The 27,258-nt window shown below is 41.6% G+C and overlaps 1 protein-coding gene across 1 annotated transcript in view; it reads left to right on the forward strand.

Annotated features, from left to right (window-relative positions):
• The first annotated feature begins 10,330 nt into the window (after positions 1 to 10,330).
• ALX1 (ALX homeobox 1) overlaps positions 10,331 to 27,258 on the forward strand; it is a 35,800-nt gene continuing 18,872 nt past the window's right edge. The window contains exons 1-2 of the mRNA XM_070754771.1: positions 10,331 to 10,646; positions 15,837 to 16,141. Coding sequence (XP_070610872.1) covers positions 10,424 to 10,646; positions 15,837 to 16,141 — 528 coding nt within the window. The 5' untranslated portion in view covers positions 10,331 to 10,423. The remainder of the gene's footprint in view (positions 10,647 to 15,836; positions 16,142 to 27,258) is intronic.

Genomic DNA, 27,258 nt, shown 5'->3' on the forward strand with positions numbered 1-27,258 from the left:
ACAGCAGAGTCAGGACGGCCAGACAATACAGCAGACTTCTTGCTGGCACACACACCACTGTAGAGAATAAGACCCATGCCTTCCCCCCCAAGGTTTCAGCCTTCAAGGCCACAAGCCAGAATCAGAGACGCCAAAGATCACAGCCAGGTCCCAGGACTCCCAAAGATAATACTCCACAATACAGGAAGGGTGGGTCTGCCTTTTCAGCCTTTCTGGGGAGAACCACACCCAAACCCAGCTGTTGCCTATTTAGGGCTGGAAATACCTGGCTAATTGTCCCCTTCGTTGTGCTGCTCTTCTCTGCCTGAGATCGATGATGGCTTGTGCATTTTCATCTAAGGACTCCAGGCTGCTTGCTGGGGAGAGCTCCACCCCGGGGGACTCAGGCTGTTCTCCCTCTCCCTCGGCCTGATATTCCTCCTCCCCGTCTGCCTGGGCCTCCTCCTCCTCCTCCGGTTCCTCATCCTCCCCCTCTGAGCATGGAGCCGGCAGAGGGTCAGCCGTTCCCTGAGGAGCCTCAGACTGAATCACAACACCTTTCCATGCATCACTCTTCCCAGGGGTAAATCTCACAGAACTAAAATGGGAGTAAACTTGCGCAGAAGCAAGCTGCATCTTAATGCCCACTTGCCAGAGATGATGTTCTCATCTGATCTCATCTGATCTCACTGGGGTTTTGGAGTAAATGCGACAAATAAAAGGGAGGGGGGGTGGACCAGTGCATATGTGACAAGGCAAATAAATGGGGGATGGTGGTGGTGATGGACCTCGGAAGGATCCGTCTAGGCCAGGGGTAGGCAAAGTTGGCTCTTCTATGACATGTGAACTTCAACTCTCAGAATTCCTGAGCTAGTATGATGGGGTCAGAAATTTTGTGAGTTGAAGTCCACATGTCATAGAAGAACCAACTTTGCCTCCTCCTTGTCTTGGTCCACTATGGCAGATCCACTAACGGGATCTTCCGCGCACAGCAATAGTATTTCCCCAGAATCAGAGGTCTTCAAACTTGGAAATTTTAAGAGTTGTGGACTTCAACTCCCAGAAATCTCCAGCCAGCTATAATTTTGGGGACTCCTGCCCCAGATCCTTGAAACAAGCACTGACAAGGGCGGGAGAGGGATGAGGTTCATGCCCTCCATGTGAACTCTTCACCGCATCTGGAGAACTGCTGTTGAGAAGAAACTACAGAACCGAGGGCTGCAACCTCCCTCCAGTTAACTTGGCATTCCATCCTGTTCAATTCGGGATTTTTGATCACTGGATGGAACTTTGGTTTGGACCTAGAGGAGGAGGGTTACATTTCTTGGGTCCCTCTCCTGAGCCCAGCAGGGTTGCTTGAGGGATTAAAGCAGGGGGTCCCCCAAAACTTGGCAACTTGAAGACTTTGTGGAACTTCAACTCCCAGAACTCTCCAGCCAGAGTTCTGGGAGTTGAAGTTCCACAAGTCTTCAAGTTTACAAGTCTGAAGGCCTCTGGATTAAAGCAAAACTGGCCTTCGCCCGTTTCTGTGGAAATATACCTGCCCGTCGAGACCGAGACCAAACTTGTCCCAGGGTTCGTCTCTAATTCGAGAAGGCACCGAAGACCCGTTAAACCCGAAGGGTGCATTTTGATTTGATGAAAGGCGATACGTCAAGGAAACCAGTTATGGAGAGTTTTCTTGCAGCCCCTTCCGAGTCAAGGGCGGCCCGAAAGTGCTGGAGTCTTTTAGACGGCTTAGGCAAGACGGCGGGCCGGTCCCAAGTCGGTTCTTGTGCATCCAGGGCTTCTTTCTCGGCCCGCGTTCTCCCTTTCAAAGCGGCGGGCCTCCTGCTTGGCAGAGGGAGAGACCAGTGAGCATCGTCTCGTCGCGGCAGGACTTTGAGTTCCCCATTTCTCGGTGCCTTCTTCCCACTGGGTATCCGACGATCCTAAATATAGCCGTGGCAATGAAAGTCTATTTTCTTTCCATTCCGACACTGAGAAGAGACCTGTCCTCAGGGCAGAGTCGGGTCCCTTCAGACTAAACCATAGGCGGGCCCAGAAATGTCAGGAACCTCGTTTCCCTTTTAAACCGCTTGTAAAATTATCAGACGCTGCCAAGTTGCTTTAAAAGTTTAAGATTAGCAGAGAATCTTTCGACGTAAGCAACACTTAAAGGGGTGCTAAGGCCCCGGCCCTTGGCCCTCTGGAGTCATGCCGCTGACTCCATGGGAATTGGACGCTTCTATTTTATTCTTGAAAGAAAGAAAAATTTTATCAGGGTATAGAAAATTCCTCCGGCTCACTCCAGGACTGAACCTTCAGGCACGCTATTGCTCTCCATGTTTTTTCCCTTCTCCCCCCCCGCCCCCGGCCAAGCTATCTGGGCGAGCTTGTCCAAAACTAGCACAGGGATGTGAAGGAAACGGGAAGCCTTGGGATGAGGACAGATCTGGCCCCACCCCGAAGGCTTTGAATAACCCCTTTTCCAACGGGACGACTTAAATCCCAACCAATCACTCGGAAATAAAACCAGGTGCTTGCTATGATTTCTTTCCTTGTTGGGAAACGTAGCCAACCTAAAATCTATTTTCAGGAGAAATCGTTTTTTAATTTAAAATCGGCCTGTGGCACTCATTTTGGAGCAGAGGAAGGTGGACAATCAGTGTGTGTAAATTTGTATACGCGTGCTTACACCGCTAAGAATGACCATATTGAACTCCATAGGGTTTACCTGAGCGGCCACGTAGAATTGGGTGGTACATAAGTCTATATTCCCTTAGCGAGAGTCAGACTCCTTCAACTCGGGAAGGGGTGTTGAATGTGAACTGGGCAGACGCAACGGAAGAGCTTTGCAAATCTTGAAGTTCCCCTAGTTTCCAAGGTATTTACAGGCGTCTTAAAGCAACGTCGGGATCTTTACAGGGCAGAAGTTTTAAGAGATTGTGAAATCGGATCTGGCGATAAAATAGAGCAGCAGATCCAAGCACATTTCTCACGTATCCCCCAGAAGTTTGCTACATCCTTAATGTAAAAGCCTAACATCTTAATGTCATTGAGTATTTCAGAAAGCGTTATTATTCTTACCGGGGATCGTTGAAAAGGGAGCTTTCCCTTCTCCATTTCTTTCTCTAACTATGCAGTCCAGCATCTTAAATCATCCGGTGAAAACATTTTCTAGTTAGTTTAGCATCTGCCCAGGTAAACCTGTAGCTTAGAAATCTTTGCTTGCAGTACCACTGCTTATAATACCACTCGAAGAACTCAAATTGAACAGCACATTTTAATTATTTCTAATAATGGTTGATGCCACAATTATAAGAGATCCTTGCAATAAAATCTGGACAAGGAGAAACACACAGACACGTACACACACAAACTAACCTACCTGAAGTTGGAGACCATTTAATAAGCAACGCACGGAAGATATGAAGTAGGAACATTTTGTTCTTATTTACAGAATACGAACTAGTCCAGTGTTTCCCAACCTTGGCAACTTGAAGATATCTGGACTTCAACTCCCAGAATTCCCCAGCCAGCTGGCTGGGGAATTCTGGGAGTTGAAGTCCAAATATCTTCAAGTTGCCAAGATTGGGAAACACTGGACTAGTCGACTAGATTGCTCCGCTTCTTCCAAGTTGGAGGCACTTAAAAATATTCTCGTTCTCACCAGGCTTCTTAGTGAACAATCCCGAGGTTTTTATACATATATATTCCCGCAAAACCCGGGAGAGAAATTTCTGTGCTTTCCTCTGCTACTCATTTTGAAGAAAGCTGGACGCGGTGCCCGTTTTTCCCTCACAAATATCTTTGCAAGGCGAGTAATAAAATCGATGCCTTGTAAACAAGACAGAAGGCAGCGGGAAGGCCAGCTCTAAACTTTTAACAACGGCGTTTTTCCTGAATGTTGGGGGTTGGGGAAAAGCAGGGGTGGGAGACCGGATTTAAGGAACAAGCTCCATTGAACATGGGGGACTGAAAGACCCTTCTTGAAATTAACTCGGGATTTGAAATGGACATAAACTTAAAAGCAAGTGCGAGGTTCTTATTCGGGGTTTTTTTTGTGTTTTTTTGCTTGCCTCCCATATTCCTGCCTTGGCTCTTTATCAACACCTGTATCTTCAGCCTTCAAACTGAATATTTCTCCCATCTCTTTCTTCCTAAACTGCCAGGTTTCCAGAATATCCACCCGGGCTCCTATCTCCCATTCCGAAGTATCTTCCCAGATATCTGATTCCATTTTTAAAAATCTCTTAAAGTGCTTTCCCCCTTGGTTTATTTCCTCAGTCATTATTATCTTTATCGCCTTCCCCTTCCTATCTTTTGGTTTCATTTGTTGGTTTGTCCCTTCTGGTCTTTTCTTCCATTTTTCCTGTTATTTATTTATTAATTATATTTATAGGCGCCTTTCTCCTCGCGGACTCGGGGCGGCTATCCTCTCTTTCCTGGACTATTTAGGGTTTACAATAATGGGAAAGGGGAGCTAGCCACTTAATATAATGGCTAGGCAAGCCCAGTTATTTTTCTCTCGTTTGAAAAGTATCAGCACGCTGGAAAGAATATTATCTTCATAACTCGCTAACTTGCTTCGAAGATTGCCCGCCAGAGTTTGGATTCTATGAAACGGGACTCAGTGGGAAGGAAAACGTGAGCTGGGGAGGTGGAGAGACGCTTACGGAAAAGCAGGAGTCTCAAAGAGAGGGCTCCCCCTTTTCCTTCCCGCTGTTGAGCCCCAAGGAAGCACATATTGAGCCTTGGGGCTCAACGGTGCTAAGTAAGAACTTTCAACTTTTCAACGGAAGCTTTTTAAACCAAAGTACAGTATCTGACGAGAGCCCTTTTTAAAAACCCGAGAATATAGCAAACGCTATGCGTGTTTTTGTTTTCTGCAATCTTCCCCCCCCCCCCCCGCTCGCTTTTTTATGTGGAAGATAATCATCTTAAATGCGTAAACGGTTTTCCTTTCGGGTAAGTCGGGTTTTTTTTTAGCAGAGGCGGATGATGAACGCCCCCCCCCCCCGCTGGAAAAATACACACCGCTGCTCCCCTTTTTCACTTAATGTATTTCCTTCCTCCTCTTCTCCCCCCCCCCCCCCAGCCCCGTTCTCTTTCCAGGGACTTGCCAGCCGGGCGCTCTCCCCCTCCCTCCCGCAGCCGGTCGCGAGGTGTCCTCGGCTCCTGGAGCTCATTAGCTGCCCCAACCTCATCTTCTCGGGGGCGAACAGTCGGGGCTGACCCGAGGCTTGAAGGCTGACGCAACTCGTCAGCTGCACTTTTCAGCACCGTCTCTCCAACCAGGCAGGCTCCTCCGCCGCCGGCCCGGGGCTGCGGGGAAGCCCTTTTTCCCTGGGATGGCTCCCGAGATTATCTCCGGAATTGGTTTCCTCCTCTCCGGCGCAACCCCCCTCCCCACGACGCGAACCGTCTCCCCATCTAGCCGACACCCTTCTGCAGCCGGTCCGGGGAAGGCTGCATTTCTGGAACACAGCCCCACATCTGCCTCCCCAGCCGTCTGGCCTTTCTTATTTTTTATTTTTTTGCAGCCGGAGAAGGCGCCCTTCCGAGGATGCTGCTTCGTCTGCTTCGTCGGAGGGGCGGGCAGGGGGAGATGGGAGAAGCAGTGATAGGATAGGACGGGGCAGGAAAAGCCTTTCCTCCCGGGCTTCTTCACTGCAGCCTAACTGCTAGCTGTAGTTCAGCGGTTCAAATCTCACGCCGCCGGCTCAAGGTTGACTCAGCCTCCCAACTTTCCGAGGTGGGTAAAAGGAGGACCCAGACAATTAGGGACAGGAGGCTGATTCTTTAAAGCGCTTACAGAGGGCTGTGGAAGCACTACGAAGCGGTATATAAGTCAGAGGTGGGCTGCCCCCGTGGCTCTGAGTACTAGCGCAAATCTGCTACTGCACCTGGGCAGGTACCGAAATCGCGCGCAGATGTGCAGGTGCGCCACCTTCTGCGCGATTTTGCTACCTGCCCAGATGCAGTAGCAGAATTGCGCTAGTACTCAGAGCCACGGGGCGAGCACACGTCCCCGTTCCACCTTAGCAGCCGACCTCTGTATATAAGTCTAAATGCTATTGCTATTTTCAAAGCACCTTGTCTGGCGGGATCTGTTTTGCGCTTTTCCGGTTTTGGAGACGCGAAGGACCCGGGAGGCGAGGGAATGGAGCAAAGCTGCGCGCACCGACGGTAACTCAAAAATGGTCGCGAAGAAAGACTCTAGCGGGGCTTCTGGTCTTCCGATTCAGCTAACCCGGAGAGCAGATTCTTTTTCTTTCCCTTTCCTGTCCCTTCCCTTTCCTCCCGCTCCTTAGGGGAAACATTCTGCTGGTGCGCCTCCCTCGCTCCTCCCTGGGCTCGATCTTATCACATCCAAGGCTTATAAATCACGGGAGCTTGTCTGGCGAGAGGTCAAACCGCCTCCCTAAATCCAGGGGCAAAGCCGCACAAGACAGCGGAAGAAGAGGGGGGAATCCTTCAAATTCCCGGCGGCTTCCAAAGAAAGAGGGCGGGTGGAAGAGCTGGGTGTTTGGCCTGCCCCGACCCTCCCGGGAAAAGGGAGGAAGGGCGAATCGGAGGATCCTTCTTACTCTTCTCCCATCCCTTCATTCTTTCCTCGCGTGGGCTGCCTTGGACGGCAAGGAGGAGGGCGCGCATCACTTTCATGTCAAAGATACAGAAAGCCGCATCTCTCTGATTGATGAAGGCTAGGGAGGGAAGAAGGGTGAGGCAACTCCGAACTCGGAAGGTTATCTTAAGGTCCTGTGGCGATTTTTTTCAAAGCTACAGTTCAGAAGGAGTTAACTCTAGACACCTTTTTCCTTTGCGTAACTGCTCAAAACTTCAATCTCACCCCAGTTGTTAACATAGTATCATCTCCTAACCCCCAAAACTTTACCCTTAGACTATCCACTTTTGACCTCTCCCGATTCCCAAGAGGTCAGTAAAAGGCGTGCATAAGTGCACCAGCGTGCCTTCAGTCCCTTGTCCTAATGTTTCTTTATATTTTACTAGTATCATGCATATGAATATTATTATATCGATTGTATTTTTTAATATTTTTCTTTTTACTAGTATCATGTATATAAATATTATTATATCTTTACATACCTCCAATATGTACTTGACAAAACAAATAAATTAAAAAAATAGTGAGTTGTTTCTTGCTCGAAATCCTTCCGACCTATGTCAACATTTGTGACTGGTTCTCTCAACCTTGTGCCTCGAGAAAGACCACCATGTCACACGCACACACCCAAACTTCGTCTTAAGGTCAACAGAAACTGATTCTCACGAGACAAGCCCACGAAGCCAGCAAACAGTTCCCCGATGGTGCTACCGTTACTTTTTGTAGCGGAACAGTTTGAAACAACAATCCAACCCAAACGTCTAGCCGGTTAGGATAGGCCTTTCCAAACGAGCATAGGACTTTTGGGACTGACCTTAGTTAGGACAGAGGTCTCAAGAATTGGGCAACTGGAAGACTTGTATAGACTTCAACTCCCAGAGTTTGACCGGCTGGAGAATTCTGGGAGTTGAAGTCCGCAAGTCTTCAAGTTGCCAAGTTTGGGGATCCGGGCCTTAAGGAGATTCTGACTGGCTCCTGCAAAAATCTGACTCCTCCGATTTGAAATAGTACGGAATTTGCTACCCAAGCCCGGGAAACCTTATTCTTTGATGTGCCGTTTAAAAGGGCTCGTCAAAGATAGAAATGCTGCATTGTTCGGGATTCTGCAGTATACAGAAGAGCGTCACCTATTCCCAAGCTCTTTTTCTGAAAGCCCTCCTGGACTGGGCAAATCGCGGCGTTACGCTGAAGAAGCCGCAGGCAGAGGAGGGGTGGCAGGCTTGGACTCAAGTTCGTCTAACGCACATTTCTCTCCAAACGAACCAGGCTCTCACCTGGCCTTTATTTATTCAACCCCAACGACGGTAATAATATCCCGAAGTGACTACAAGTGGTGCGGGATTGAAGACGCGCGTCCTTTCCTACTTCAGGTTAAGAAGATAGAGAGGGAGAGAGAAAAAACAACTGTTATTTTAGCGGTCTCCAATATTTATCAAGAAGCTTCTGGAGCATCCGGAGTGCTGCAAAACGCCAACAAAACGCTCAGCGGTTTCGAAGCCGTGGGAGAACTTGGCCTACAGAGCAGCCTCACGTCTTTTCTCTCAAGGTCTTCACTTCCCGGGGCGCGCACCCAGCAGCTGTTGCCCCCAAAATCGCCTTATAAAGAAGGGAGGTTCTGAATTCTGATAAGGAAAAAAACAGCATCTAGGTTTTACGAGTTATTTCGCGTAATAAAAAGCAAGCGACCGCCCACCCCCGCCCTTAACTTTTCAAAGGAGGAGAGGGAGGCTTCGGATACACACACACACACACGCCCGTTTCTCTCATCCCTAGAGTTGCAAAGTTCAGAGTCAAGGAAAGAATGCGGGCGAGGAAGGGACAGATATCCTGCACAATCTCAGCCCAAGAAATGTTTCGGTCCAAAAGGCCACACCAAAGCGAAACGTGTCTCTTTTGCACGCCATTCCGACGATCCGGGGAAACGGGTGGGGTGGGCGGGGCGGATTGATCTAAGAACGTAAGAGGTTGCCCGTGTAGAGCACTGGAAAATCTGCCCGAGAGCCCCGAGAGATGCAAAAAGGCATAAAGACGACAAATGGTTGCAGCATTCCCCACCTTTTCTGGAATGGAAGAATTAACAGCAAATAAAGGTTTAGATTGGAGGGAATTGTTTTAACAATACTGTAAATCAGTTTTAGTTGGCTCGCTACACTTAATATGCATGCAGCAGGTTTGCTTAAAATAAACAATGAGAAACTTTTAGCGTCTTTAAAGATTAAAGATGCTGGGGTGGGCGTGGGGATAGAGAAATAAAGGCTTTCCTAATTCCTAGGTTACAAAGTTCACAACCAGCCCGTTAGCCTTGAAGATGCTACAGTTCTATTATTTTTAGTTACTAGCACTAAAATGGTTTCGTTCGCCATTACCACCACCACCACTACCACCACTACCACCACCATCATCGTCATCCCATTTCCAAAAGGGTTTCACAATGTCCATAGCTCATTTCTCTGCCATTCCTTGCCAGAGATCCATGCAGACCCATCCTCCTGCATTCACTTTGAAATACTGTATTCTTAAACCGCCTAATATTTTTGAGGGAAGAGCAAAATATCAGGCATCAGTTTCGGTGGGTAGGGTGCTCTCTCCTGGGGAATCGCAATCTCGCGGTTTACTTGGCGATACCCGAGCTTCTCTGGATCCCCAGAGGTCCCGCGTTTCTCTGGAGTCAAGTTATTTGGCCTGCCGATCTGTTTAAGTTAAGCAAAGCTGCTCCCGAACGTTAAAAGGGTCGCTCGAAAATAAACGCAGGGATAAGGCTACTGCACTTTGGAAGCGGAAGTGCTCCAGATTACAATCCTATTCAGTCTTGAGTTTTGCTTCGGATCTGGAGCCTAGAGCCAGAAGCCATTAAGAGGACTGCTTACTTCCGGAGAATTCCAATCAGAATTAGAGCTGCAAGGGACCTTGGAGATCTTCTAGTCCAACCCCAGAAGGTCCTCTATCATTTCAGACAGGTGGCTGCTCAGTCTTTGAAAGAAATACACAGTGATGAAGCCCCTACAACTTCTGAAGACAAACTGTTGCAACTGGTTAATTGTCCTCAGTGTTAGGGAATTTCTTCTTAATTCCAGGTTACTTCTCTCTTTTATTCTCTCCGTTGTCTCTTGCCCTTCTCTCTGGTGCTTTGGAAAATAAACGGACCCTCTCTTGTTTGTGGCAGTCCCTCAAACGCTGGAATACTGCTATCGGGTCACCCCTAGTCCTTTGAAAATTTCTAGCAGCAGCAGCAGTGGCAGCTGTTTTCCACGCCGGCCTGGCAGAACTCTCTCTTTTTGCTGGTTTCCCCAAGGCGCTTCCTTCGAAGGCGGTCAGAGAAGTTTCCCGGGCGATTTCCCGGAATGGCGCTCTCTTGCCGGCTCCAAGCAGGGCTTTGGAATTTGCGCGGCAGCCTCATTGCTGCCCCCGCCCCCCGATCATCGGTCTTTTTGCCTTCCTCCTCCGGTTTACCGGAGCCCAAGCTAAATCTTCGGGTCGAGGCTGCGTCGCTGGGACAAGGGGGAGCGGGGAGGGGGGGGCAGGACTCCTCTGGGCTGGGGAAAAGCCGGCCCGAAATGTGAGTGGGTTGCGGTGGAAGAGGGGCTCTTCCCAGCCGCCCCCCCTTTTCCCATGGCCGGCGTCCCCTCCGCTGGGGGACGAGGCTTGGAGAAGCGGGGCGGGGGGAAAGGGGGCTCAGAGGCTGGGTGGAGCCAGCGGAGGCTGCGCGCAGAGCGGGTTGCGCAAGAAGCCCCTGCTGCGCTTCAAGATATAAAAAGCGCCGTCGGGGCGCCTCCGTCGCGGGAGCCGGAGAGCAGGACGGCAGCATCTGGGGCGAGAGCGGCTCCGTCGAGGATTATGGAATTCCTGAGCGAGAAATTCGGCCTCAAGAGCCCCCCGGCGGCGGCGGGCAAAAGCGGCGATTTCTACATGGGCCCCGTAGCCCCTCTGGAGCACGTTATAGAAGCGCTGGACGGCGGCGATGCCTTCTACGCCAAAGGCGGAGGCAAATGCGTGGGTCAGGCTGCCTACGCTCCTCACGGCCGGCTGGAGAGGACTTCCCCGGCTAGGGACCCCTCCGGTAAGCGAGGCAAAGGGAGGAGAAGGGGGGAACGGGACGGTTTTGAGGATGTCTGTCCCGAAACCTGGGCCGGAATCCTGTTTCTCAGAAGGAAACCCGCGCCAATGGAGCCCAGCTGGCCTTTGGGAACAGGGAAACTCTCACTCTCTCTCTCTGTGTGTGTGAGTGAGTGAGTGAGAGAGAGAAACACAGACGCAGAGAGAGAGAGAAAGAAAAGAGAAAGAGAAAGAAAGAAAGAAAGTGGAGCGAGCGAGAGAGAGACAGAGAGAGAGAGAGAGACAGAGAGAGAAAGAGATAGAGAAAACACAAACAGTCCGGCTCCCTGCAGCAAATTTAATATCTGATTTTACACACTGGGGTTTGCATAACACCCTGAACCGGAAATTATCAGGAGAGTTGGAGTACAACGGGTCAGGCCAAAAAAAAAAAAAATGCGATTGGCTAGTTTCTGGTTGATGCTGTGATTGGCATTTTAGGGGCTCGATCCACCTAAAAAAAAATCCCGACCTCCTTAGATGCCGGTTCGGCTTTAGGAGCCGTAAGAGAAGAAGATTGGGGATGGGAGGGGGAGAGGCGGACGCCCGAAAGAGGCCTTTTGACAGATTCGCGTTATTTATGGGCGACGGCATTAAAGAGAACCTTCAAAATTATTGAAATCAATAGCCATGACTTCGCGGGGGGGAGGGGGGAGGAAAAGAAAATTACGACTGGCTGCTATAATTGTGAATGAAAAAAAACCCCGAGCGCTTTTTTTAAAAAGAAACGAGAAAACGTATCGCGCATTCCTCTCCGTCTGCCGTTTCATTTTATTAGTTACTTGACCACTTCTGACCAACGCTGGCAGTTGCGTTCTAGGCTAACTGGTTACCCAAACGCAAGCACAACGCACCCAGCCTTCCCTCGGGCAGAAGCTTGGTCTGGGAAGCGCCCGGGAATATTTGAATTGTTTCCAGGCGCACTTTCTTTTACGATCCTCTGGGAAGAACGTCCTTTAGGAAATCCTTGGAAAATGCGGAAGCTGTTTTAAATCTCGGCCCGTGCGCTCGAAATTCTGCCCTCGTAGGTTTTCTGGATCTTAGCGGAGGAAATGCTCGCCGCTTTTCTTTGGTAAACATCAACGGCGCATCTTCCCTTTTCGTTTAGCAAAACGAAAGTGAATCCGCAAAGACTCGGCGGGCAGAATCCGAGGATGTTAACCTTTAAATTATTGATCGGGCCAGTGCGGGGGGAGGCTGGCAGAAAGCAGCAGTTGCTTGGAGGGGGGAGGGGAGGTATTAATTGGCGCCCCAAAACTTCATTTTAGTTTTGACGCGGGTAGAAACTTTTCATTTTCATCCTGTTTCAGCTAACGGCTCTGCCGCTGTTGTCTGAACCGTACATAAGTCAGCTCCACATTTTACGATTGAATATCCGAGTCAGCACATTTTTTATTTTTTATTTATTTTTGATATATAGAGAGAATAAGAGCACTCAATGGCAGAACGAAACAAAGCGATGACTGAAGGACCAGGCTTGTGGTTTGGAAAGGGAACATTGCTCTGCTGTTGAGTTTCTTTTTTGCTTATGGTCAACTGGCCCAGTCGGTTTAAAAATAGCTTTCTTCCACCCCCTCTCCCTTTTAACTACCGATAACATACAAAAGGCATCACTTGAACCCACTCACCATTTATAGAAGCATCGGTCGCCACGATTACATTGAATTATGTTTTCATTAAAAAAAAAAAACCTTTGCTGCTTCACGGATAGCTTCAGCTCCCTATTTCTCCTTCACTTACTTTCCTTAGCAAATAGTTTCTTCATATTTCATTTCGTGTGCTCCTTAAGATAAATTGCATGGAGGGGAAAATAAACAATTGCATAGTTAAGTAGTGGTCTTACTACTTCCTCTCTCTCTCTCTCTCTCTCTCTCTCTCTCTCTCTCTCTCTCTCTCTCTCTCTCTCTCTCACTGTTTCTCTCGCTCTCTTTCTCTCTCTCACTCAAACCAGCAGCTGCCCTTTTGGTTAATTTTATGTTGCCTGGAAGCGCTGTGTAGCTTCGCAGCTCTGCCTACTTGCGGAAGGTTGAAGAAACAGCCCATCAAAATGAAATGTTGTAAACCAGAAGCCTGCCAGGACTTACCACTACTAAAGGTTCAGGTCCTTCTTAGTATGTTCTCCCTTTCACCCAGGAGCAGTAAGGGTGGCTGGCAGAAGCAATTAGTAGCACAGTAGTAACAGTAGTAGTAGCAGACTCCTGCAGAAATGAAGTCCTTGGTTTGTTATTAGATGCTCATATTTAGAAAATGAAAAGTAAGAATTCAATGGGCTCCTGAAGCAATTGTACATTGCACTGAGGCTTTCGTGACAGCCAGGCATGCCTGTTAACACTTTTCCAGCCTGGAAAATCATTGGAACTTGGCCACTCTGTGAATGATCTTGACTTTGAGAAGCTTTGGGGTTTGTTTGTTAATTTTTTAAAAAAACGCCATCCAAAAAGCTAGATTACCCCATCCCCCACATACAGCCACACACTTCACCACTTCTAACTGCTAAGGGTATGTTGGAATTAGCTTCCTTCTGAGATTTATAGGGAACGCATCTTCCACTAAATCCAACTGTTTCACAGTAGCTTCAGAGTCATCCAAAACTCAGTAACAAAAAAGGGCAGCAAAACATCCCTTGCTCTTCCTAACTTGCAAATTTGCCTCCTTAACCTGGAAGCATTTTCCGTTACTTTCCCACTTTCATCTCTTATCTACCCTGGTCCATAAACCTGACAGACTAAGTCAAGGAGAAATGCTTTGTTACCTAGTCCTTCAGTTTAAGTGGATTGGAATTCTCTTTAGTCATGTAAGTAGTGCAAAAACTCATCACTTAACAAAACAAACAATCTGAGGCTGGCCAACCTAGTTAACCCCTCAACCTTTCTGGGATTAGTTAGCATTTCTGTTTTTAAATGCTACATTTCTTTTCTCCTTTGCAATGTGTTCTTTGCCACATAATTCACAACTGGAAGATGATTTTGTGCTTTAATTTTAGACTCAGACAACTGGTTATAGATTTGTTTTTAAGGCACTGTATTTGTAATTTTTAAAAAAGAATATAGAATGAAAAATGCCACCTTTTTATAGCTGAATAGAAAGAAACATCAAATTTCTAATCGATAATTGATTCTAAGAAAAGGAGTTTATAAAGACTTTAAATTCATGGAAGGCTTCTTAGCAATTTTGCAATTAAGAACAGCAAGGGGCGGTATTTAATGCATTATGGTAAAAGGCATTTGCATACCAAACATGTTAAATAAAGCAGCTATGTTCAATGAATTATTAAGTTTTGGTAAGATTCATTTTGAATCATAGTATAATTTCCCTTATTATTAGAATTAAGGATTTACCCTTTCTTTTGTAATGTTCTCAGTGTTCCATGTGCCTAAGAAAAAAGTTCAAATGATTTCAAAAAGAATCACTTCTCAGCACACACTCCTACATCACCATATACATATGGAGAAATACAGGAAATCTCTAATGAATCTACCAATTTCATAAAAGTATCAATTAGTTTGCTATTTGTTAATGCCTAATATTTGGCCAGTATTCATACATGTTTAGTTATGGTTTGCATTCATAAAAGATGGCATCAAAATTTTACCAAGAAAGCAACCTGAAAGTACATTGTTGGCAGAATTTAAACCATTATTTCTCATCTCACTTAAATTATTTAATTTTTATATATAGTTTTATTTTATGCATGTAATTCTCTCCCTGTTTGTATCTGTGCAAGTGTGTGAGAGACAGACAAAAGAGCAACTCCAATCCTAATTTATAAGTAATGCATAGATATATTTGAGAAGTAGAACATTCCATTGAATTTGCTTGGAATCTCACCTAGTGGCATAAATTGTAAGCCATACCTAGTTAAAATCATACCCAATGAGCAGACCAGTGTAGTGAAATTACCGGGAGTCACAGAGAACTTTAAAAACAAATCCCAAATAGAAAGTTAAGTTCCTTTCATTGTAATGCTTATTGTTATGGCTAGATGGAATTTTTCTTCCTAAATTTGTGATTTCATCCCAACATGTAACATCAATCATCTTAGAAATATGACATATTTAGAAGGGTGTGTGGAATCATGGGAATTTGTTCAGAAGCTAAGTGGGAGCGGGGGAATACTTTAAGCTTTATCTTGGACAGTGAGTGTTTCTGAGAAGATAAATAGTTCTTGCAGGACCAGGGAAAAATATAGGAAATAACCAGTTTGACTGAGTTATGATTTTAAAGAGCCCTTCCCCCAGTTTGCAGTAATAAAGAAACTGATTGGAAGCAAAGCCACTCAATCAAAAACTAAGAACATTATTTTTTTGTGAAATATTTCCATTTCTTACTAACCTTGACTCAGTATGTTGCACTTTTTAACAAATCCTTGTAATAGAGTACATGCACCCCTAATAATTTTCATTATTAAATAATTTGCAAAATAAAATAACTGGACATCATGCATCCAAAGAAAAGCATTATAAAACTCTAATTGATTTTTTTCCACAAATGGCATATACTATTCAGATTGTTTCTCTGCATATTCTTTTTTCTGCAATAAGTTTCATTATCCCCAATTGAACTTACTCCTAAGTACATTTGGTTATTATTATATTTGATCAGATTGCTTGTCTTACTGAAAATAAATCCCTTTGACTACATTGTAAATGAAAAGTAGACATAGGATTCACAGTATAGCTGACCCTTTAGAGCTATTTCATAAAGAATATGCCCTCTTGAAGAGAATAAGGCTTGTTCTAAATGAATAGATTTAATACAAAGTTAACTCCCCATGAATACAGCCAGATTTATTGTTAAGAAGCTATGTCTAGTACTGTACCATATGTCTGTACTATTTCATCGATCTGATATCCATTCTAAGTATGAATCAGTTTATCTTTAGTAGAAAAAGAAAAGTGCATCTTATTTGAAAAAAAATCAGGCAGATCTTGATGAGACTCAATTCAAAATTCACAATAATAGCCTGATCTTGTCCACTAATTTCTAGATATTCACATAAAAGGAAATCTAGGCAAAACAAGTCTCACTCATGGGTAGAACATACACCTATAAACATTTCACATATTCTTACAAGCCATCTATTGGTTTTATTTTTTAAAAAATGATGTCAAACTTAACATGAACGTAGGTCAACTTCATTTATTTTCTTCTGCAGTGAATTTTGAGATTACAAAAGTGGAGAGTCAATCACTGCACTCTGAGATGGGCAGACCACTGGACACTTGCAGCAACCTCCGAATGTCTCCTGTGAAAGGGATTCCGGAGAAAAGAGAATTGGACGAACTTGGTGATAAATGTGACAGCAACGTTTCCAGCAGTAAGAAGAGAAGACACCGAACCACTTTTACCAGTTTACAGCTGGAAGAACTGGAGAAAGTGTTCCAGAAGACACATTACCCTGATGTTTATGTCAGAGAACAGTTGGCTCTGAGAACGGAACTCACCGAAGCTCGAGTTCAGGTAGGTGCCTCAGTTCCATCCAAAACAGAACAACATATAATCTACTCAGTGTTTCTCAAAAACCTGGCAACTTTAAAATGTGTGGATTCCTGCTCCCTGGGGAATTCTGGTAGTTGAAGTACATAAATGTTAAACTTGTCAAGTTTGAGAAACACTGAATTAAAGGCTAAAAGAAACAGTTGAAGCAGTAGGGTCTTGCAAAATCCAAGGTATTTGCAAGATATAAATTATCAGTCAGACAAAATAACACAAGTTATTTAGAACTGATGCTAGACCTTTACTATTTGCTAGCAAAGCATGCCATCCATTTAGCACCTAGTAAGCTTCCCTAGCTGCCCCCACCCTCCAGTTCTTCATTTCATGATCTAATGGTCTTGGTAAGGTAAGGCAAGAAAGTTTTCTATTCCCTTCAGCCAGAAATGGCAAAAACATAGTGTCTTGCTTTAGGGCATCTGATATAATACTGATTATGGGGTTCAACCAGAGCTGTGACAGTCTAAAAGCTTCACTGCTAACAGCAATCATGAAAAGATGAGGAAAAGTACATTATGATATCACTGATAAGGTCCCAACTACTGAACCCAACTGATTCAACACTCCAAAACTTGCATTTTTCTCAAAGAACTATTTTATTGAGTACATCCTTTCAGCATGGATGAAAACAGTTCTTTGGGAAGTCTCGGAGTGCTGAATTGGTTGGGTTCATGTGTGGGAACCTGGACAATCACAACCTGATCCTTGCTTTCCCTGTGCTTGCATCTCGGCATTATAAGTCATGTGGGTTGCTTCATGATGTCACAACACACATTTTGTCATATGCTCTTACTTTCCCTAGATCCCCTGTCTGGCAGCAAATGGTTCTTTCTGTTGGACAGCTTTAACTTTGCTTCATTAAGGTGACTCTGTACCTCCCTTGCACGAGCTGCATTTTGGAGCCAAATTTTGTTAATGAGAGATATAGAGCAGAAGAAGCCATGTTTTCAATAAAAAATAATTACATAGTCAAATTCCTATGTAATACATTCACATTAGGGACTCTGGAAATATACAACTGATGTAAATATGGTAAAAACACTTTAACGTAATGATTAAGGAATCCCAAGTTGTGCAGGTAGTTAAAGGAAAGTATCTGCATTCTGAAATTTGAATAACCATCCTTCTGTTCAGGAAAAAGATAACTTGCTTAAACAATAATATAAAATAATAATGAAATGACTCTCTGTAATGAATTGATTCAATTCATTATAGAGAATCATTGTATTATTGCTTTATTTTTTTTAATTATTGTTGATTTTGAAATGTTTTTAAAAGAAGAATAAGGAAAGGACATGTTATATTGAACAGTGTCAAGTGTTTTAGACCCTGGCATGCTCATAGCAGTTGAGGTCTTTTGAAGACCACTATCATCACCCAACTGGCTCCTCCTGAGCTGAGAAATCTTGGACTTTGGCCCTGAGGTTAATACATGACTCTTCTACCATCTGGAAATCTATATAATTCTAGGAACTTTAGCTGGCTTTCTATTGAAGTGTGATGCCAACATTTTATTGCACGAGTCGATAACATCATCAGTGACTGATTTTGAAAAGTACAGAGTTCTGGATCTTTAACTAGAAACACTGGAATTTTGTTTATAGGATCTGCTGCATTAAACTGTCAAGATTAATGTAGTAAGAGATCCAGTAACAATGTTCTGATAATCAGTATTCTGGGTGCTTCTTCAAATCTAGGTTGAGAGTTCATATCCCTGCAAAAGTGGCAGTATCTGGTTGAACACTATATAGTCTGCAATATACTGTATTATATTGGTAATCTGTAATTGGTAAAGGAGCTGCAATACTAGTTAAAACTATCACATTCAGATCCATTCCTGGCAGATATTCCCACTGAAATTACTGGAGGCACAGTAATATTTGGGCCACTAGAAGCCTGAAATGTTGTTATGGCACAGAAGAAATTAGGGTGTGCTTTGGACTTATTTCATTATAGAGATTCTGTTCCAAACAGAACTTTTTTTTTTCTTCAGTAGTCAGATGAAAGACTACAATTATTATTGCTCTCCACTGTGCTAGAGATTATGAGATTTATAATCTAATACATTTGAAAGGGTTGTTGCATTAAATGAAGCTGCATTAATTAATATATTCAGTCAAATCATTTTAACACTTATGGGGTGATAACAGAGACTTGGTGGATGCAGGATATAGGTAGTCCTTGACTTGCAATAGTTTGTTTAATGACTGTTCGAAGTTACCACTATGACAAAAAAGTAATTTATGACCATATTTCACACTTATGACTGTTGCAGCAACTTCATGGTCACATGATCCAAATTCAAATGCTTGGCTATTGACTCATATTTATGATGGCTTGGGTTCATGTGACTTTATGATAAGCAAAGTCAATGGGGAATCCACATTCACTTAACATCAATGTTCCTAAGTTAACAACTACAGTGATTCAGTTAAGAACTGTGACAAGAAATGCAGTAAAATGGGAAAAAGCTCAATAATAATAATAATAATAATAATAATAATAATAATAATAATAATTTATTAGATTTGTATGCCGCCCATTTCCGAGAACTCGGGGCAGCTCATAGCTCACTTAATGACTGTCTCACAGGAACATAAATTTTGAACTCAATTGCGGTTGTAAGTCAAGGAATGCCTGTATCACAATTCTATATATATTTTCTTATGAATGAAATATCTCCGGGACAAATTCATAAAAAATCCCGCTAAGTGAAGCAAACTACATTGAATACAATAGATTTAAAATAGTAAAGTAGTTAGTACACTTGGAAATAGCTGATAATGGATATATCATCAAGTTCCAAAATACATCTTAAATTATAGAGAACTCCTATAAAAAAGTATGATAACTTGGATCCAGACTTAATCATGTTTTTAAAAACCTACTGAGTTTAATCCTTTTGATTTCAATAAGACTAACTCAAAGTTCACTTAAATCTGTAATATTGGAGTAATTGAGCCCTACATGGCTCAAGGCTAGAATATCTTTGAGACTGCCTTCTACTACATACCTCCCAGTAAAGTAAGGTCACAAAGGGTTTGTCTTCTTTGGGTCCCATCAGCTAAACAGTGTCGACTGGCAGATCCACAGGGGAGAGCCTTCTCTGTGACTGCCCCGAATTGTTGGAATCAGCTACCTCCTGAGATCCATACTACCACCACCTTATTGGCTTTCCGGAAAGCCACAAGGACCTGGCTTTTCCAACAGGCCTGGGGCATTGACCTTGGGGGGGGGGAGTGTTACTAGCGAGGTTGGCCCATGAATGTATGGATGGCTGCAATTATTTTAATTGAAATGTTTTTATATTGATCCATGTTTATTTTTGTTGTGAGTTCCTAGGGAGTTGGGCAGCATAGAAATATAAACAAACAAACAAACAAACAAACAAATAAGTAAATAAATAAATTTGCACCAATCTGAATTAATCTATTCTAAATAGGATTAAGACTATATCTTCTGCAGTGATTGGAGAAGGATGGGTATTTGCTTCTTCTTATTTATTTAATTTATTTATTTTTATTCTGCCTTTATTATTTTTATAAATAATACAAGGAAATGAACATGCACAATATTTCCGCCCCTTCCTATTTTCCTGTCAACAACAACCCTGTGAGGTAGGTTGGGTTGAGAGAGGTTGACTGGCACAAAGTCACATAGATGACTTTTATTCCTTAGGTAGTTTTAAAATTCACTGTCTCCTGGTTGTATAATTAAATACTGTCTTATTTAGGCAAGGTAAAACTATACATTTCTAATCTCACTAAATCCATAATATTTAATAATTATTTAACACCCAAAGCATACAAATCCAATAAATAATAATAAATAATAATAATATTTCTCAAATTAAAAAAGAATAGTGTCAATAACAAGTATTTTTGAAAACTGTGTATCTAAGTCAAAATTTGCTGCACACAATTTTCAGAATTATAGATTATAGTTTTGCTTCTGCATTTGAAGAAACTGCTGTACCATTCATGCTAATACCATATCTTATTATTTGAAGGAATAGCAAGGTTTGGTCTAATTCAAAAGGCAGCTGCTTAGGTTTTGCTAAGGCTTCTCAAGTCATTATGGACAGATAAAAGAGTGGCAGAGCCAGAGAGAGAAAGAGAGGGATGTTATGGCTTGTATATATTATATTCTCCCCTTGGAACATAATTGCTGGTTTCATTTTTTCCCCCCAGAATGTTTATTCTACTCTTTGTGTACATAGAGATTTCCGTGCTATTGAAGTAAATGCCCTAGATTTTTGCATCTCTGATCAGTCTACTGAAAAAGGCCAATGTAAGAAAATGGGGATCATAATTCCACTGAGCGGCAACAGTATTCCATCATAATATTAAGCAATTTTCAAAGGCTTTAAATCATTAGAGACCGGCATCTGGTTAGGCAGGGATAACAAGCAGCAGATTGTTGCTATATTTTATATAGGCAATGGTTACTTTATCTTTGCCAAGAGTCAGTTTTGAGTAAATCGATGTAAACAGAAACATTTCGGGGGAGTGTCAGGGTTAAAAAATGTGGGTTTCTTCCCCCATGAGTTCCTTCCTAAAATTCAAGCAAATAGTTTGATTTAAATTAACCAAACGATTGACTGAATATATGCAACACACATCTCATTTTGCTAGTATTTCATCAAGATCCAATTTAAATTTCATTCTGCTTACATGCCGAAGGAGTTTGCCTGAATCTAATTTATTGAAGTGGTTTTCTTTTTCTGTTATATGTTAGAGGAATAACTGGCACCCAGCCTAAGGAGATGGTCAAGATATTTACAGCGACAGGGGCCTATATATTAAATATTATGAGTTATTTGCTCTTATTGCAGACACAAAGGGAAGGCAAAAAAAATGTTTTCCAGAACTTTCATACATCACCAGTTTACAAATAAAAAATTCTTTCCTGCAATTGATTATGCAGTTGGGTAAATTTTATTGACTAGTGGTATATCTCTATCTCTATCTCTATCACTATATCTATATATGTTAATAGTATATTTATTAGCTATGTTTTTCCTTTAGTTAGTTTAGGGGCACTTTTCAAAATTGTTCTGTTAAGTTTGCAAGAGGGTCTGTGGAAAATTAATTCTCACCCTGTGTTTCAGCCTGGCAGTTACCTTATTCAATGAATGTGATTTCAAGTAGTTTAATTATTTCTTAATTGGCTAATATTTAACTGCCCTCAAGGAGTGTTCTATTTGCAGCAGATTTGTTATTATGTAATGCTAACTATGAGTGTGGTGGAATATTGGTAATGCTAGAATATATTCAGTCATTCAGTTGAAAAGGAACAAATATGAAATAAATATTTGTGAAATTTGCCATGCTAACATGCATCTTGCTACAATAACTTTGGTAGGTCACATGGAGCTACTAGCTTTCATAAAATTTCAGTCCTGTCATGACTTTGGTATAGCAGCTGCAATAAAGCAACAATTCCAGCTTATATTTCTTTGAGAACTGCAGATAAGCCTTTGTACTGATACTGGAGAACACAAAAGTAGCAAACTTTAAGAACATAAGTTCCATCTGCTTCATATCAGCTAGTGACAATATGCTTGACATGATTAAACTGCTTTTGGAAACTTCAGTTGGTTGAAAACAAAAATACTGTGCTTCTTTTATTTAGTGTAGCTGAATAATTCCCTGGATCAGCAAGTTTTTAGAATCAGCATGGAAGAAGGGAAAAATTGGGATTGCATAAAATATAGCAAATTTATATTTCATACAATCCCAAAGGCATTGTATTCTGTCCACTTTTTTTGCCAATTTTTTTCTTCAAGATGATTTTTAAATTTAAGTTTCCTATTTTCATTTCCCAGCTTTTCTCTACTTCTTTAGCTGTTGATATTCTTACTAATATTGGGCTATTTTTAATTTTAAACAGTAAAAACAAAATAAAACAGAATTATACGAAAATGACCGAGGTGAGGATTGCATTACAAAACGTACCACCGTTCTTTGGAAGCCAGTACCTAATTCCAGAAAGCTAACTAATTCAAACCAGAGGCAAGAATTTGTCCAAGATACTAAATAAAAGTAAGAGTAGGGATTATGTCCCAGATGCAAAATTGGAGTTTGTCCCCCACCTCCAAAGAACATGAGAATACCCATGTAAACTGGAAAATAGGGAAACATATATATTCAAAGATGTATAGAAAGATACCCCATATTAAAATCCATATGCAAGTAAAATGAAGCCAATAAAAAGAAGGAAAGCAGCCAAATTGCAAATATGGCCCCCAGGTCAAAATTGTAAACATGGTAAAAGAAACTATAGAAAAGCTTCATCTCCGTGAAAGAAAATAAATAAACATGTCTTGGGCATGGACAAGGACTTCTCATTCCCTTAAAGCTTCCTTTAGTTTCTTTGGATGTTCTCTGCCATTGCCATTTTGTACCACAGCCTGTCATTATTGTTTCAGATAAAATTGCATAAAGAAGATAGTAGGATCAGAAATTTTTATCTGACAGCTTGCAGTTTTCAAATACTATTGTGATTGGGAGAGAGAGAGAGAGAGAGAAAGAAAGAAAGAAAGAGAAGAAAGAAAGAAAGAAAGAAAGAGATTGAGCAAAAGAGATTTCTACCACCACTGGGGTGACCATAATCTACTCTTAATCATTCCAATGTTATATTTCATTCAATGTTCATTTTAGTATAAAATGTATACTTCAGACACCTTTTATAGCTTACTCTGGAGCAAAGAGTAGAGGAAGGGGATGGATAAAAACAAAACAAAACCACAGACAGGATTAAGTGGCTTTCATATTGACTCCATCTGCGGTGTCTTGCTCTGCTCTGTTTTCATTTTCCTTTCAAAGGATAGAATCTTCTCCTGTGTAACTTCGTTTCTGCCTGCCTTTTGGTACACATACAAAACACGTGGAGTTTTGCTGTAACGTTTGCTTTTACAAAAGCCCTTTACTTATGGGACTATATTTTAAATGATATATTTCCAAGCACAATGTTTTGATTGTGTTAATGTTTTAGACCAGTTTTAGAAGGCAATGCAGGACCTTATTCATCAGTGTGTTTGTGGAGACTTGCTAGTGCTACTGGGCTCCTTAACTTGCCTGGCTTTATTTTTATTTTTTAAAAATATTTTAATTGTTTTAAAAATTGAAAGCTGGATGGTGTAAAATAGTCTCTGACATCATCTTTATTTTAAAGACTGCTTCTGGAGCCCTAAACCAGTCCACAAGTGTTCTTAAAGAGGGTGGACGGAGACAGCTTTCAGATCTGTTTGGAAACCTGTCTTTCTTTTACTTTTGGAGTCAGAAAAAGTGACAGAGAACAACCTCATTAGTTTGCCTCTGGTAAACTGATATTGCATAACATGCCACTTATCCAAAAACATATCATCTCTGTTTTTAGTGTAATGAATGCTTCTCAAACTTGGCAATTTTAGGCTTTATGGAGTTATCTTAAAATGGTGATGTCTGAAAAATTATGGTTTAAATAATAATTGGTACTTTGATTTTCATGAATGAAGGCAAATATACATATCCCAGGATAATGTTGTAGGATCAATCTGGGTTAGACAGGGACCAGGGATTTAATCTTCTGAGCTTTCAGACTGGAGCCCATCCTCAGTGAATTTATCTCTCTACTGGAATGTGTTCTTTGGACTATTCTGTTCACAGTTGGGTGTGGCTTCTGATTGGTTAATTGGGAGGCTGATGGTCAGCTATTAAGACATTTGTTATTATTTCTTTCTGCTGCCAAGTCCTCCTAAATAGTAACACTAAATAAATAAAAAAAACATAAATACTATACATAGAATAGCCCAAAGCACACATCCAAGGAGATGGAAGTTTCCTGAGGCTGGGTTCCAGCATGAGTCTCAAAGCTTGGGGGACTAAAACTCTGGTCCTAGTGACTGATCCATTTTTTATTTTGCTTGCCATATTTGGCATGCAGTGTTCCCTCGATTTTCGCGGGTTCAAACTTCGCAAAAAGTCTATACCACGTTTTTTCAAAAATATTAATGAAAAAAATACTCTGTGGGTTTTTCCCCTATACCACGGTTTTTCCCGCCCGATGGCATCATATGTCATCACCAAACTTTCATCCGACTTTAATTAAAAAAAAATTAATAAACTTTAATAAATAAACATGGTAATGATCTAAATGGTTGCTAAGGGAATGGAAAATTGTAATTTGTGGGTTTAAAGTGTTAAGGGAAGGCTTGTTCATAGCCAAAAATAGTGTATTTACTTCTGCATCTCTACTTCGCGGAAATTCGACTTTCGCGGGCAGTCTCGGAATGCATCCCCTGCAAAAATCGAGGGAACACTGTATTTAAAATAAAAATGATTGAAAATGGTAGAAATCCAGTTGTAAATAATTGTGCAGGACAAAATATTCTGAGATATTGGAAGTCTATTGGTTGTAGGGTCATATTCTTAAGGGTATATTTGGTTTTTTTTGTATATTTGTATTTATTGAAAAGAAGGATTAGGGGTGACATAATAGCAGTGTTCCAATATCTCAGGGGCTGCCACAAAGAAGAGAGACCTATTCTCCAAAGCACCTGATGGCATGACAAGAAGCAATGGATAAAAACTAATCAAGGTGAGAAGCAACCTAGAACTAAGAAGAAATTTCCTGACAGTTAACACAATTAATCAGTGGAAAAACTTGCCTCCAGAAGTTGTGAATGCTCCAATACTGGAAGTTTTTAAGAAGAGGTTGGACAAACATTTGCCTGAAATAGTATCAGTTTCTTGCCTAAGCAGAGGCTTGGACTAGAAGATCTCAAGGTCCCTCCCAACTCTGTTATTCTATTCTACTATTTCTATTTTGTCAAAGGCTATGAAAGACTATTTCTATTTGCCAAGGCTATGAAAATTCCATACTCCACTTCTCCAGAGAACATATTATTGGAACATGAGAAAAATCTCATGTTTTAACATGAGAAAATCTTTTTACATTGATTTAATGTCTGAGTTGATGAAAGGTGTGGGCAATAACATGGGATGATTTAAAATTAGGGAGCATTTGTTAATTTTAGATATTCAGAATATCATTGAACTATATTGCAGAATTCACTAAAATGCCTTTAGTGAAATATTTTTTCTAGATTCATCTAATGCATGGCTGCTACTGTCAGGCAATTGATTACCAGAGATCAATAGAAAGCCTCTTAGAAATATAAGCATACCTTTAAAGTATTTTGGATTTGGTTTCAGATTACCGTATTGAAAATAAAGTGAGTCACGTGGGTTGTTTTTTTTCCCTTTCCCATTTAATGTAAAAGTTATATGTAGTAGATATAATATATATCCCCTTGGCACTTGAAATGGAAAGAGGAAGTAAAGAAGAAGAAAAAGTTAACAGTATGTACTATTTGCTGTCTATCAAGTGTGTAATAACATCATAGCTAAAAAAATCTGTGCATACGTTAGTTAAAAACATTGTATTTCAAAAAATGTTAATGATGAAAAAATATGACATATTGTGAGAATTAAGAAAGTGTGGGATCTTTGGTTGCTCTCCAAGCTTGAGGATTTTCTTGCAGATTTTTCATTGCCAAACTAGGTAATATGCATCAGAAAAATGTGTCACAGAGATACAAAGTGAGCAAATGCTATTAAAAAAGTAGTGTCAATAGACTTATTTGATGCAGCATTTCACAAGCTTTCAATTTGTACAAAAAGCAGCAACCGTGAAATGCAACAAAGCGAAGTGCAATAAAGCAAGAGATGCCTGCATTGCTATGAGACCATTTCAAAAACACAAGTACATGAGATTCATGGAATCATAAGGTAGTGATAAGTCTTTCAAATATCCTATTGTATCAAGAATGCATGGTGGGACAGAGATGAATTATATGCTATTTCAGATAATGACACATGAATTGAGATATGAAGTAGGGAATTGTCATCTTAGCATATGCCCACATTCTATCAAACATAAATGATGTTTGTAATTTAAAGCCTTCCTGTCTCAGATCCAGTCTGATTATTTGAAAAGGACTTTTGAAATTATCCTGAGGGTGGCATGATATTAAACTAAAACTGCACGAAACTCAAAAGTCATTGGCGGTCAAAACTGTGTTAGTCTATAAAAAAGGAGTTTTATGGATTTGCGCTTGGACAATAGTTTAGCTATCCTTGTACTTTTTATTCTGTCTTCATAAAAGGCCTCCATTAAGTAGTCCTTCCTCTATCTGTCAGTAGTTGGTGGGCAGCCTGGGTGTGGGAATTGTTTCTACACCATTAGCCACTCCCAGTATAGCAGGCCCCTATAGGACCAGAGCTCAGTGGCAGAACCAGGTTTTTAGGCTCTATAACGCTAGGAATATAAGGCGGTAGATATCACGTAGGATGGCAGAATATTCCAGAGGGTGTGGGTCATAGCTGAAAAGCAACTTTTCCTACACCCCACCAGCAAAACGTCTTTGGCTAATGGAAGCTGAAGTAGACTTTTTCACTGGAATGAGTGGGGTGGGTTAATTCCATCAGGATAAGGTGGTTCCTTAGATTCCCATATAGGAGTTTTAAAGGTGATGACCAATACTTGAATTGGTTCTGGAAACAAAATGGCAGTCAGTGGAGCTCACATAACAGCTCTGTCACAGGTGTCACCCAAAGGGCTTCCAGGGCTGTCGAAATTATATTTTCACAAATACATGAATAGGTATTCAGAATATTTTAAAAAAATAACTTTAATCAATATTTGCTGAGGGCATTAACTGCAGTCCTAACACATGGGGAAATTAATTTATTTGTAAATGATTTTTATGGTCACCCAATTTGCAAATCCATTAATTCCATTATGATTTTTAAAAGAGAAACATATCTGCTTGAAAATAGTTGATTATTTCTGTATCAGGATATAATTATTTCTGTATGAGGATATATATGAAGATATAATTATAAATTATAACCGAGAGCATATGCACCAAGATAAATTCCTTGTGTGCAATCAAACTTGGCCAATAAAGAATTATATTCTATATTCTATTCTATAAAAATGAATCCACAAGTTGACTTTTATCTGTTAGAGATGGGGAAGAATCTACAATATGTGAAATTGATACATAACTGCCAATTCTTACTTTGAAATCACCAGTG

The sequence above is a fragment of the Erythrolamprus reginae genome, chromosome 6 (assembly GCF_031021105.1).
Source record: "Erythrolamprus reginae isolate rEryReg1 chromosome 6, rEryReg1.hap1, whole genome shotgun sequence".
Taxonomy (NCBI): domain Eukaryota; kingdom Metazoa; phylum Chordata; class Lepidosauria; order Squamata; family Dipsadidae; genus Erythrolamprus; species Erythrolamprus reginae.